Source organism: Myotis yumanensis, unplaced genomic scaffold (assembly GCF_028538775.1).
Source record: "Myotis yumanensis isolate MYYU_CA2020_CCGP unplaced genomic scaffold, mMyoYum1.0.hap1 SCAF_6, whole genome shotgun sequence".
In the NCBI taxonomy this organism is placed as follows: Eukaryota; Metazoa; Chordata; class Mammalia; order Chiroptera; family Vespertilionidae; genus Myotis; species Myotis yumanensis.
This window is the reverse complement of record NW_027223757.1, coordinates 2,168,282-2,182,824: the sequence shown is the minus strand read 5'-3', so window position 1 is coordinate 2,182,824 and position 14,543 is coordinate 2,168,282. Positions and strand designations below refer to the sequence as shown.

Here is a 14,543-nt window from a genome sequence, read left to right as displayed (position 1 = left end):
TCCTGTGAGTGTGGCGTGTACAAGTGTGTCCTGCTGGCATCAGAGCAAGTCCCTTAGTGAAGGAGGACATTTTCATAAAGCAAAATTACCATTTAGATTTAAAGAATCCAGATAATTCCATGAGTAATTTGAAGCTTTTCCCCATAGTTATTGTCTGAAATAGTTATGAGTATTTTAAAGTAGTTTGTCTTTTGTTAACCTTTTATTCCCCTTTGAGATTTTCATAATTTTGTTTTAGCATAATAATTACTGGCCTACTCAATACTCCAGTACCTTAAGATAGTTGAAAATATTAGGAAGACTTTATTGTATTTCAAAACAAGAACACATTCCATGCATGGCTCTTTTGTAGTTATAAGTGTTTTGATTAGTCTTGTCACTGTTTTTATTTAAAATGCAATGTCAGCAAACCGAAATGCTACCTTTTCTCCCTCTTTCTAAATAACAGAATACTCTGTATACTCCTGTACTGTCACTGTATGCACTCGGGTCTGAGGGAGATGTCTGGAGGCCTTCATTTAAATTATTTTCTGATACTACTGTTTTCTCTATTTTTGAGGTTTTTTTTATCATTCTTTTAATCTTTTGAAGGAAAGATTAATATGTGTTCACTTAATACAAGGAAATTCAGCCCTTGGACCTGTAACCATGTAATTCTATATGAGCATTTAGAGTATGGCATGGTTGACAAATACCTAGTTCTTTACTAAAAATAAGCCCACCTCTACACATTTCAGAACTGAATTCGAAGCCTATAAAAGACCAACTGATGTTTTAGTTGAAATGAACCATAAGTGATTTTGCACAGTTGACACACCTGTGTGTACTGTCGAGGCCAGGACTGGGCAGAGGATGTACTGGAGGTGTACTGGTTACAGAAATGGTGCTGTGCTTTGTCTATGGATTCCACATTCAAAACACATGAGGGTTTTTCTGAATAATAATCTTACAAAATCCATTATTTACACAATTTCTATAAGAAACAATACAATTTTAAACAAAAATTTAGTTAATATAAAAATGCTTTAAGATTCTGTATTTCTGGAATACCTATGAAATCGTAGGACTACATGAGAAATATTTATTCTTTGATTATGGAATAGCCGCTTTTATTTTAAATAAAATTCTATTTTTAAGCAGTTCAAGGAAGATTTGGTCACACTGAAGACACAGTATTTTTGTAGTATTTATAAACTATCCTACAATGATAGACCATAGAAAGCACTTTTGTTACATGAGGGTAAACCAGTTGATTACGTAGGTCATTTAACTCTGTGAAGCCGAGACCTTACTGGGTTTTGATTTACGAAGTGGCACAGACTCTACCTTTGCACTGAAGTATTTTGTATCTCCTCTGCCATAGTCACAGTGGCAACAGTACAGAAATTTCTATCAAACCTCAGAATATAGTAGAAATAACTAAGCTGTTGAATGAGTCTTAAAAATCATACTACTGTTAAGTGGACCAAGTTTGGGGAAGGGAGTGTGACAGGTTGACTAAGGAAGGAACAACTAAGGACATTGGGGACGATAACTTTTCCACTTGAGAACTACTTTATGTTTTACTGTAATTTTTAAAAAATTTTGTTCTGTTTGTTATTTTGCAGAAGAAAATAGTATTTACAGGTGGCTTCTTTTAAAATATATAAAGCAGGAATGTATATGAAATGTCAGATTTTATTGTATTTGCAGAGAATTAGCTTTGAAATCGAGTAAAGAAAGCTGTAGTTTTAAAATGCCTTATTGGTATCCATTAGAAGTTTCTTCTATTTTTTGATGTACTTAGAGCTTTTTGAGTATAGAATTTTAAATGGCAGGATTTTACAGTGTTTACATGCAAGTGCATTTTATAAGTGTCCTATATGTGTAAAATAGTATTTCCAACTGGAAAGTGTTGGCTAGCACAGAAGGCCTGGCCTTTTCCTGGTTCCCATGATGTTGCCTACACTGCTACACTCCAGTTTAGTACTGCTTTGTATCATGAGGCCAAGAAATTCCATGTTGTTTGTAAATAGAACATTGAAAAAGCAATAAACATTTATTGAACAAAAGAAACCTTGTTTGGCCCAGAGTTTATGTTGAACCAAATTGTTCATAGAAATTTAAATTTCTTTAGATTCATTTCTGTTAATCATCAGTTATTAATAATCACCTCCATCATTAATAGCTGCTTTAATGCTTGCATCTGAGAGAATACTAATGCTTAGTAGCAGACTGGTCCAGAGTTCTGTATACGGACTATCCATTGTCGTCGTTCTCAGTTCCCTCATCGAGCTACTAACTATTAGTTGTTAGTTATATTTTATTTCTATTTTTTCCTGTTAACAGTTTTTTTGTGGGAGAGGGCTCTCCTTCATTTGTTCAAATCATGATGTGAAATTGTCATGATTTTTATTGTATTCTGTAGATGGTGTCAATCAGTTCGTCAGAATTACACATGCTTTTTTTTTTTATTAGTTGTGATTAGTTTTTCATGTTGTCATTAAGCCGTCACTAGCTGAGACTAATCTCTTCTCTATCTTTTCTTTTCTTTTTTTTTTTTGTTTTGTTTTTTGTTTCTAACCACCCAGCCGCCACCGGCAACTAACCTATGACCTTCTGACCTCTGAACTCTTCACCCAATGATGACCTGACCATGCCTGCCTGCTGATCAGTTAACTGGTAATCGCCTTTGCTTGCCTGTCGTCAGTGCAGCGAGCTGAGGCACTTGTCCGTTCGTCTTACCATCTAACCAAACAAAAGACAAAGAAATTGTTGTCCTCCAACTCAGCTTTTGGTTTTTGTTGTTATTTTTTTCCTGTTTGGGTGAAAATGGTTCTAGAACCTGCACTGAAGTAGTAAAGCAATAAGGCCCAATTCATCCCACAGCACTGATCATCTTTCCATGCCCCACCCTAAGCGAACGGTAAGAAGGCCTCCCTTCTGGAGGGAGGCAGACGGCCCTGAACTACTCAGTGACAGGCGGTTACTGTGAGGGGCTTCCTAGGAGCCCTTTCCTCATAGCGAGTCCAGCTCTGAATGTACTGTGTGGTGATGCATCATGCATGAACCTTCGGTCAGGGATGTCAGTGGTGAAGCGATTTCACAAGTATTCAAAATTCGATGTGCTGTTCAGTCACTACAGTGCCCTCAAAGGGCAGCACCGCAGCCGTTTCTGCTGCCTGCCACATTGGAGGTATCGGGAGTGTGCCATGAGAAAAACTGGATGAATTGTGAAAAGTAATGCAAAGAACAAAACTGCAACACTATTTTTAAAAAGATAAATATCTGAGTTAAAATTACTGAACCTTTATTTTACAGCTCCTTAAAAACATACGAGAACAAGGTACATGCATTATGTGTCACATTACTGGGCAAACTGTTCAAATATTTTTTTTAAACCTCCCTGTATAGAAAAAAATCATTAAGGATGTAAAAGCCATGCTTGCCTATTTGCTGTATACATGTAATGAAATTGTAGATAAAGTGTAGTGCATTGAAACAAATGAACAAAAAGTAGATACTTTTACTATACAAGGGTGCTGGTGCAGAAAATATATATATATTTTTGGAAATGTAGCATTTTATACTTTCAAGTGTTATAAAAAAAAAGAAAAAGAACAAAGAAACCCTTTATTTCATTAAATGATTTTTTCTGGTGGTTGTCAAGAAACAAAAGACCAAAAGAGCCTTTTTGTCTTTCTTTTTTATTTTTTAAGTATTGGAATAAGTCTAAAGAAAAGGAAGTGCCTTATTTTTCTTCATGGTCATTTAGTCAAGTGTCTCATAAGATCAGCTCCTCCCTCAGAATACAAGTTAATGCATGTTACTCAGTCGCCCAGTATGTGAAAGAAGATGTGAGGGAGACAGATGAGTTGATGGTTTGAATTTTATAATTTTTGCCACTTTACCTTGACACAAATTTGCCAAATCTGATACTGTGAAAAAAATGGATAATTTTTCTAATGCCTGACACATAAGTTTTGAAACATTCTTTTAAAATCATAATTGATTGCTTTTGATTATTGTAATATTTAATGTTACCCCAAAGGACTCTGAGATAAAAACTGATTTGAACATCAGTTTACAGACAGAATTCGAGCTCTTTTTTATTCGGAGACGAGGGTGTGTAATTGACCCAGACTTGATCAGACTTCTTTCTGCCACACCAGGTCCCGGGGGCAGTCTCTCCCCTGCTAGTTTTACTAACCTAATCTGCCCCCCCCCCCCCCCACACACACACACACCCCAACACACTTTTTTTTAACTTTAAAAGATTGTGAAAAACTAGCATCATTGTGCACATGTACAAGTACTCCAGCTACATCGGAGTTGAAGCTTCCAGTTTCTCATGAAGTTCAGTTAGTGCTGTAGCTGAAGTGGTTTGTGCACAGAGCCTACATCTATCTAAACCCTCAATTAACTGCTCAGTACCAGGCGTGGCAAATATCAAGGGGCAGTGGGTCCCCAGCTCCTCAGCTCGTCCCTCCTACGTACCTGCACAGTCAAGGTCAGCAGCAGCTCAGTGAGCGCCCGCCGTGACCGGCACCCTCTCTCCCTCGGAACCGGTTCAGTTCATTTACTATGCAATAGACTCATTGTTTGTAGCCGCCAGCTTCCGTGTCATGTGCCACTGCTTCGTCTTTCTGTTACACAGACAGTTGTTTTGATTGATTTACAATATGTGCTGTGCCATTTTGATTTTGATTTTGGTTGGTTGGTTGAATAAATTTGCGACACTCAAAACACTTGAGGTGATAGTAGTTTAAAAACAATACCAGTATTTGATCCAGTTTCATCTCAGCTGTGTTATACCTGGACATTTTAGATGTTTATCAAAGGTCTTTTATGGGGAAGAAAGAAAATGTATGAAATAGATGTGTGACATTTATGAGTAATGTTGGCTCTGAACAAACTTTTGAAAACTTAGTTGAAACAATTTTGGATCAACTAAAAATAAGCATGACTTTTGAAATCTGAATGCCTTGGTTCTCAGTATTATCATTCTTTATTGAATTTATTTCTTATTAAAATATGTAGTTTTTAAGACTTTTTTTTGACAGTATTATGTAATTTTCTAGCGTGGGTAGATGGGAGTGTCGCTTGTATGTTATCGTACAGCTGACATGTATTTTTGTCTATTCTTTATTATCTTAGTAGTTTCATGCTATGTATGTACCATAACCAACCTATTGCCTATGAGAAACATGTAAGATAATGTATTTACAGCCATTGTTACAAGTTTATAATGTATTTTTCTATCTTGTTTTATATGTATGTTATATAACATTCAAAAAGAATTTTTTTCTTGATTGAGAAAAGGATACAAAATGCAAAATCCACAATTTTGATAACTGAAAATTGCCAATTGTTTTGCAGTACTTTATTATATTGGGTGTCTTGTCTTTCTTGGGCTTTTTAGTTAGCTAATGAATGAATACATTAGATACTTTTGGGTTTTAGTTGGGATTTTACATAGCTTGCGTTTTAATTCTTTGGTTCTTTGCTGTTTCTATTAACCCATGGCATTATTTTAATAAATGTTATAATACCAACCTACTAACTCTGGACTTTGTCTGTTTATTAACCTTTACGTGTTTAATTGAAATAGACAAATAAAGACAAAAGAATGTCAAGTCTTCAGTTACTGGACTAACCCTGAGGAACGTGACCACAGATAACACAGTGTGACTTGTGTTTGTGTTTGTCAGCTGACAGTTCCGCACACTACGTTACAATGGCTTTGTTACTCTTTCACTTTGGGGGGTGGGGGGGTAGGTGCCAGTAGAGACGGGAACAGAGTAGCTTTGGTGTGAGGCAGTCTTCTAGTCTTGCCACTTGCCTTTGGGCCTCTGCATTACTAATTCCACACTTTATCTTTTCTTCTCCCAAATAATCACTGTCTGCTCCCAGCATTGAGGGGAAAGTTCATTGTCATGATCTAGCCCAGTGACGGCGAACCTATGACACGCGTGTCAGAAGTGACACGCGAACTCATTTTTTTGGTTGATTTTTCTTTGTTAAATGGCATTTAAATATATAAAATAAATATCAAAAATATAAGTCTTTGTTTTATTATGGTTGCAAATATCCAAAAATTTCTATATGTGACACGGTACCAGAGTTACGTTAGGGTTTTTCAAAATGCTGACTCGCGGAGCTCTAAAGGTTCACCATCACTGATCTAGCCCAAGAAACCAGTTTGATTCTTTGTTGAACCATTTCTTGTCATTTCTGCAAGTAGGTAGTGTTATGTTTACATCACAAAGCAAAGAATCTGCTGATGTTTTGTCATTTTAATTGGACATTGGGGGCACTCAGCAGGGTAAAGCCAAAGGCAGCACAGCTGGATGCTCAGTCCCCAGGGGTCCCTCCCTCCCTCCTCTGGGTGCAGTCGAGCTGCACATCAATACAGGAAGTTGGCAGGGGCGGGGGGTGGTTAGGAAAAACTATCCATGAATTTCTTGCATGCAAGTCAACTTAAAAAGAGTTATTAAATGTCTCCATGCTTTTCCCGGCTGCAGCCCGGTAAACTGGCCTCTGTTTATGAATCTTTAGTTCAGCTCTTGAAGTGCGTTTCTGTTTCACAGATACTGTTAATTTCTTCTCTGCGAAACATCTCCTGGACAATAAAAAATTCTTAGGGTGAATGTTTACATTCATAAACAACAGCTCGCTTTTATAAATTACGTTTTATTTATTGTAAAGTTCTAAAACTTGGGGCTGAAGTGAGTCACGTGTTGCAGAAGACAGGACTGTACGGGTGTGCTTTTAACGCTCCGGCAGTATTCTCATTTACAGGGATTCCTTTCCACAGTGCGGGTCACATGTCACACAGGAGAGGAGCCCAGGTGACGCAGGCAGAATCGAGAGGGTCGTCCTGTCCAGGCAGCTCGGCGGCTTCTCGTGGGGCGTGTGGGGTGGGCGGGTCATGTGCCGCTGCTGTACGGAGTGGCCGCGGTTCCTGTCACTCCAGGAACCGGACAGCATCTGCCCGGCTGCTCGTACCCGTCCCCGGGGCCGGCGTGACTGACTCCGTGCGGTTTACCCCCTGCGGCCTCGTCGCAGTCACACTCCAGGGCGCTCTCCCTGTGATCGGGTCGCACCCCACCTTTCACGCTGGAGAAGTGGGAGGCTGTTGGGGAAGGTGAGAGCGTTGCAGACCCGCTTCTGTCCGGGCTGTGGTAACGTTAGGCACGGAGCCTCTGCCTCAGGGTGGGGAGTGCTAGTGGCGCTTTAGTTTTCACTGTTTGATAAAGTGAAATAATTGACACTTAGGCTTTAGTCTAGAAGTTGGTGACATGAATGCACGTAGTAGTTAAGGTGAAGCGCCACGTAGACGCTCCCACGCGCCCGCGCGGTCACCGTGGCCCGAGCCACCGGGGAAGCCCCCGGGCATGTGCGGACCCATCGGTAGGTCAGCTTTTCTCAGTCCGTCCTCGGGGCATGTGGACCTACAGTTTCTAGGGCAGCGGTTCTCAACCTGTGGGTCGTGACCATTGGAAAACACATATAGCATATCAGATATTTACATGATGATTCATAACAGTAGTAACATTACAGTGATGAAGTAGTAACGAAAATAATTTTATGGTTGGGGGTCACCAGGACATGAGGAACTGTATTAAAGGGTCGCAGCATTAGGAAGGTTGAGAACCACTGTAGGGCATCGAGGGCAGATAATGGGCTCAAGTGGAAATGCTCATCAAATCAAGCGAAGCTAACACACAATTCTAAGCTTTCTCCAGTTTGGGGGGAGGGGGAGGTGTTTGCTTGTTTAGGGTAAGATGTCTGTCTTTATTCCTTGATAACAATTCTAGTGTTGATAGCAAGGGATTTTTTGTAGAATGAAATGTCTGGCTAAATTATAATCTTATTTAATAGCAAAAATTACTTAGAAAACATTTCTAAGTGATACATGAGGTGATTTTTTAACGTTACGAATTCTTGAATACCTTTATTTTAAAAAATGTTCTCTGTAACACTCATGGTACACAGATGTAGTTTTCCCTGTGGCTTCTTTAACATAAAGTCTCCATTGGAATACCTTCGTTCCGCACGAAGAGACTTGAGCTCGTTGACACCGGTCCTCAACTTAGAATCAAACTGGTTCTCCCACGCGCAGGGCTCTCCTGCTGTGTCCGCCGCACTAACCCCGGGCCGATGGGGAGTGGGTCCCCGGGGGCCGTGGCGGGGCCACACGGGCTTCTGTGGCCTGCAGTGTTGCTGTCCTTTCCAGCAAGACGCCACGCTGTGGGGAACAGCTCGGCTCCCGGGGTAGAAAGTGAGGACCTTCTAAAAGGCTGCCTTTTATGGTTGGTGGTGTAGTGGCGAGTATAAGATGTGGACCTGTGGACATGGTACACGGAGAGGAGAGGTGGAGTGGGTCTTCCCTGGTCCCACGTGCCCGCAGAACCACGTGCGACTGAAGGCGGTGCCAACGGGAGATGCCCCACCCCCAGCATGTCTGAATCAATGCACATGTTCATTATTTTTATTGGTGCTTTTCCTGCTTAAACGTAAGGACTGACCCTGGAGCCGTAGTATGGCCTCCGTGGCAGGTGTCAGGATGCGTGCTGTCCCTGCGTTAGGGAAAACTCGGCCAACAGACTTCCACGGTGTTCCAGGGGGTGCGCACCCACGGCGCTGCCGTGTCCAGCTGAGGAGCAGACTCACATGGGGTTGAGATGCAGGGCAGAAGGAAGGAGCCCAGCACCCTGTGGTGTCTCTGTGGAGAAAGGACTCGTGTTGCCAAGTGCTTGCGCCAGCAGAGTGAGTGGTAGAGCCGTGTCCGCCTTCCTGGGGGGTCTGAGCTCTAAGCTCTGCCTCCTAAGCCCCCATCCTTTGCACACTCCCCAGGCCGTTCTCTCGGAGCCTCAATGGCACCCGAGTCTTCCTGGGCAGCCTCCTCTTCCCACGCTTGTCAGCCTGCGCCTCCGAACACTTTGCTGGAGGCTGAGGCCCTGCCCTCATGGCTCCTGTCGGAGACTTTCGTCTCCTGCCCTTAACTTAACCAAGTGCTCCCCCCCACCCAGCTCACCCTGGGACTGGCCTTCCTCCTGTCAGGGTGCAGCCTGTCCTCACCTCCCTGCTCCCCACATGTCTGTGCTCACCTCTCCTGGCCCATAGTGGAGACTGGCTCTTCAAACACCTGTTGTCTCAAAGGGTTAATGGCTTTCCCCCTGAAAAATCAGTTGAATTTGGTTTCTCAATCAAAAGTATTAAGTCTATCATGATTTGTACATACAGAGGCCCGGTGCACGAAATTCATGCAAGAGCCTTGGCGCAGCTCCTGCCGCTTTATCCGGAAGGAAGGACATCTGGTCTAATTAGCATATTACACTTTTTTTTTTTATTATAGATTTCATTTGAGTGGAGGCACTAGCTGACCTTTGGGTTTCCTTCCTAATGTAATTTTTTTATAATCTACCTTCTTACCATAACTGGTTTTGTTAGAAAGCAATTAAGTTAATGGAATATTTAAAACTTGTGTTAAAAAATATTCCACATCTAAAAGAAAATATTAGTGATAGTAAGTTTGGGATCAAACTTTTCTAAAATGAGATTATTTCAGTTAACTGCTATATTGAGACCACCTTTAAAGTGCTTATTTTTATGTGCCGCACAGATTTAACCAGTATGGTTGTTAATGTATGCTCTGGTTATGTAATTGCATACTAATGAAAGTTACGGGGGAAATGGTTAAGAGCAAAATAAGGAAGTATTGCAAGTGAGTCTACAAGTATTGTCTTACAAACTGTTGAAGTTCGCACTGAAACAGTCATGCTCACACATTTAACCTAGAACTTGTACCGAGGCTCGAAACCCGAGTTTTAAAAGTTGCCTCACAACGTGTTTAAACCAGTCAGTCTATAAAGTTAAAATAGAAAGTAGCTCTGAATACATTTTAGTTAAATGATATTCATGAGCGATGCTTTTGCCATTGTTTTCCCGCTGAGGTAAAGGGGCATTGAGAAATTATTCCGAGGTTAACCTAATTCTACATAGTGGGTAAATGCAAAACGAAGCTAGCGCGTGGAGCGCCGTGCTGGGGGACACCCGAGGTCTGAGATCCAGATTGGTATGTGGGGAAAGACCTAGATTAACAAACCAAATGTACAGATGCCCCAACCTAAACTTACTTCAGCAGCGTGGGGGGGTATTAGCACTAAAGGTGATTTTTGTGTCAAAGGTAACAATGCAGAAACCAGAAAAGTCTGATACTACATCTAGAAGTAGCCTGTCACCATTAATTGTCCCGTTCTAAACAAGTTAGATCATTTCCCATTGCTCTTGGAGCTTTCGTAATAAAAGCAGCCTGGCCAGAGAGAAGGAAAAGGGTATGTATTCCAAAGGGCATCGCATTTCCATGGACTTCTGTAAAGACTGGGTAAAGAGTGTGTGCTGCTCCAGGGACACCCGGACGTGGATTCCATTAAACTAATAAAGGCCAGGAGGCTCTGTAAATACCGACTCCTCCTCAGAGGTACCACCCTGACTTTTTCTAAACTGCTGCCGAAGTCTAAATGCCCCCCTTCCCCGCCCCCCCCCCCCCCATCACCAGGTCCACCCCAGAGAGTCCAGGACAAGGTTACTGAGTCACGGGCGTAGGTTGCATCTGTTCTAAAAGGAATCACCAGGAGGTGTGACTGCTTTTGCTGAAATACTTCCGTAACATTTTTATAAAACTCCAAATCTGAGTAAATACACAGCAAGCTATGGTCAGAGCTTGAAGGGATATAGTGGGAAGCTCATGCTACCTCTTTGTCCCCTGAATTCAGAAAAGTACTTTCTTCAAGACAGCATTGAACAGACTAATTGAAAGGAAACAGGAATGACATAAATTTAATGCAAACAATATGAACTTGAAAATGGAGTTGGTTACCACATCACTTGCATTCCTTTTTTTTTTTTCTTTGCATCCTGCTGGACCCAAAGGTGCTGAAGGGAAAGGCATGTACGCTGCGAGGTCCACTTGCACGCTATGGTTGTTCGAGGTGAACTTGGCATAGTGCCAACGTGGCCATCCCGGTGGGAGCCGGCAGGTCCCAGGGGTGCCTTGAAGTTGCCATACATAGTAGACTCTCGCCTCTCCTCTCCCAACTGAATTGCTACCTAAATTTTGCAAGAGTGGGAATGAGAATTGTGGTGATGAAATTGAAATACTGAAATGCTGGCAGGAAAGGTGTTGGGCAGGCTGAGTATTAGCAAGGAATCGTCCAATCACCGGTGGGCAAAGGACACGGAAGGAGCCCCTGGGGGTCATGTCATGCACCCGGCGCTACTCAAATGGGCCCCTCGTCCAGCTTAGTGAGCCTGACCCGTTGGACAGGATCAGGGCGACAGCCAGGGTGCGATGCAATAAAATCAAACACAGTTAACAAAAGCAGCCATTTCTCTGCGTATGCAAGTGTGTCACCTGGGCTGCCACGACGGGAAAGCCACGTGGTAAATTAGGTCAATGCTTTCGAGCCAGAAGCCAGGAGGACACATGCTTTGAACAGCTGCGTCCTTCCTTCCGTTGGTGGCTGACCTGGGAGACTTCGCTGCTGCTACCGATGACCTCAGCGGTGTGGTCGGTGACAGGTAGGAACTTCCAACCAGACATCTTTCACTTCAAGGGTAATGTTTAGCCTCTTCAACATTTAGAGATGTTTTACTGTCACCCTTAAGGCTCTTCCAGCAAAGCCCTAAGAAATTTAAAGGTAAAACATTTGTGAAAAGCTGTAAATGAAAAGCAAGCGTATAATGAGTTTGCTGTGCGTTTTTACTTTTTAGAGCTACAGCGCGTGCCTCCCACAGTTGCACTGTGGCCTCGATTTGCGGAAAGCATCGAAGTGTCAGAGCTCGGTGTCTGTAAAGCAGAATGCAGCCCAGCTGCTTGTGAGGGCTGCCCGCGCGTCACAGGCTATGTGTCCGACATTGTCCAAGCACAGACTTCAATTCCACATTTACATTGTCACACACCAAGTTAATTGGGAATATGTGTGCTTCAGAGATGCGCTCAGATCTTTATTGCAGGTCAAAGCCTAACCCTAACACTAACCGAACCCGAAACCTAATACAGGTGCAACCATAACCCTAAACCAAATGCAGGTCCAACCCTAAACCTAACGCTAACCCTAACCCTAATCTTAACCCTAACCCTAACCCTAACCCTAATGCAGGTCCCAGCATAACCCTAACCCTAATCCTAATCCTTTCTCGCGCCCCTGGGCGACTCCCCAGTGACACTGACATTCACCCTCTCCTTTGATTCTTGGCCAACGTCATTGAGAAGAGGGGCTTTATCGAATAACGGGGCCTGGCAGTCAATCGGAGTAAAGGCGGCTCTGATCTGAGGGGACATGTGGCCAGCAGCCTGAAAGGCAGGGCTCCGCACACTTTTCCTTCCGTCCCACAGCTCTGCCTTCCACTGTGATGGAAACCTGCGCTCGATAAATATTCCCGGGGGGGCATGGCCTCTTTCCAGTGCTGACCCTGGAGAACTGTGCCCTCAAGCTGGAGACCTGGCCTGGGGCGCCTGAGACTGCACTGGGTGTCCAGCAGGGAGGGGGCGGGGAGCTGTCCCTGCCGCTCGCTCAAGTTCTGATCTCCCCGAGGCCTTTAATGGTCACTTTAAGCACCGCTCCATGCACGTTCCTGCGGCCAGGCAGCCAGAGGCTGTCCAGTGTCCATCTCGGAGAGACAGCGGCGTCCTCTCAGCGCCATGGAAACGTTCACAACCAGAGGAAGGCGCCCAGAGGGCAGCGCCTGCGGTGCTCACAGACCAGCACCGGGGGCCACGGAGGAGGCCCGGGCGGGGGCAGCGCTCGGAAATGACCTCCCCAAGTGCATCCCTGCGCCTCGAGCCCCTGCAGCCCCACCGTCTCCCGCCTCTTCCTCATCCCCAACACGGCTTCTCAGAACGTGGGGCGTTCACCCAGCACAGACTGCTCGCCTCGGAACACCCCGCCACCTATAAATTGAGCCAAAAACCTTGTTTATTTAACCCAAAATCATTCATAGCGTAATCACTGGGGAGTACAAATGCCTCCTGTCAAACAATTGTGAAGGCAACCCCTCCCACGGTGTGAGGACACAGAGTCCAAACAGCGCCCTGTCCGAAGCTGCCTGCTCAGCTTTGCCTTAAAACGGGAGGACATCGGGCAACAAACGGGGGGGAGGCACACAGGCGGCCCGCGGGCTACCTCGGACTCCACATCGCCATCTCCCATTTAAAAGTCCCGTCATTTCGACGTATGTATATACGTGCTTTATGTTTTTATTTATTTACAAGTAAAGGACAGGAATTGTTATCTTTTAAATTTGTTTACAGTTCCACTTCGTTACTGCTGTGTGTGTGCTCCATGTGAGTGACGTAGGCGCTTATGGAGGTGGGTTCCGACTTACGGCGAAAACCGCGTTACATCGCCCACAGTAACTGATCTCCAACGTCACCCGAGAACCTACTGTGTTTAAAAAAAAGAAACAACAATAAAACACATCAAGAAAAATGAATGGCTATACAAGAAAGAGAGAAATATTTTTACAGGATGACCTACAATAATATAAAAACCCTAAGCAAACGAAAGTGAATAAATCAGGAATTGTTGAAGAAAGCGGCTAATCTCTATAATAGAAAAAGAGTTCTTAAATCTTAATAATAGTCAGAGATGTATACAGCCCAATTAAAAGACACAAGAAGGAAATTCCACTTTAACCGTAACCTTAAAGGTAACCCTAACCCAAACAATAAACCAAATCCAAACCCTAATGCAGGTACAACCCAAACCCTAACCCTAACTCAACCCTAATGCAGGTACAACCCAAACCCTAACCATAACCCTAACCCTAACCCTAACCATAACCCTAACCCTAACCCTAACTCAAACAATAAGCCAAATCCGAACCCTAATGCAGGTACAACCCAAACCTTAACCCTAACTCAACCCTAATGCAGGTACAACCCAAACCCTAACCCTAACCCTAACCCTAACCCTAACCCTAACCTTAGCCCTAACCTTAACCCTAATCCTAACCCTAACAATAAACCAAATCCGAACCCTAATGCAGGTCCAACCCAAACCCTAACCCTAACCCTAACCCTAACCCTAACCTTAGCCCTAACCCTAACTCTAACCCTAATGCAGGTACAACCCAAACCCAAACCCTAACCCTAACCCTAACCCTAACCCTAATATAGGTCCAAACCTAACTCTAACCCTAACCCTAACCCAAACACAGATCCAACCATAAGCTTAACCTAACCCTAATACAGGTCCAAACCTAACCCTAACCCTAACCCTAACCCTAACCCTAACCCTAACCCTAATACAGGTCCAAACCTAACCCTAACCCTAACCCTAACCCTAACCCTAACCCTAATACAGGTCCAAACCTAACCCTAACCCTAACCCTAACCCTAACCCTAATACAGGTCCAAACCTAACCCTAACCCTAACCCTAACCTTAATACAGGTCCAAACCTAACCCTAACCCTAACCCTAACTCAACCCGAATGCAGGTCTAACCCTAACCCTAATGCACGTCCCAGCCTAACCCTAAATCTAACCCTAATCCTA

The 14,543-nt window shown here is 43.5% G+C and overlaps 1 protein-coding gene across 4 annotated transcripts in view; it reads left to right on the top strand.

Moving 5' to 3' along the window:
• QKI (QKI, KH domain containing RNA binding) overlaps positions 1 to 6,644 on the top strand; it is a 126,559-nt gene extending 119,915 nt beyond the window's left edge. For 2 of the 4 annotated variants that reach the window (XM_070417366.1, XM_070417367.1), the window contains exon 8: positions 2,571 to 6,644. In XM_070417366.1, the coding sequence (XP_070273467.1) occupies positions 2,571 to 2,587 (17 nt within the window). In that variant the 3' untranslated portion in view covers positions 2,588 to 6,644. The remainder of the gene's footprint in view (positions 1 to 2,570) is intronic. The other 2 variants (XR_011471795.1, XM_070417369.1) reach the window with 2 other exon arrangements.
• The last annotated feature ends 7,899 nt before the right edge of the window (positions 6,645 to 14,543 follow it).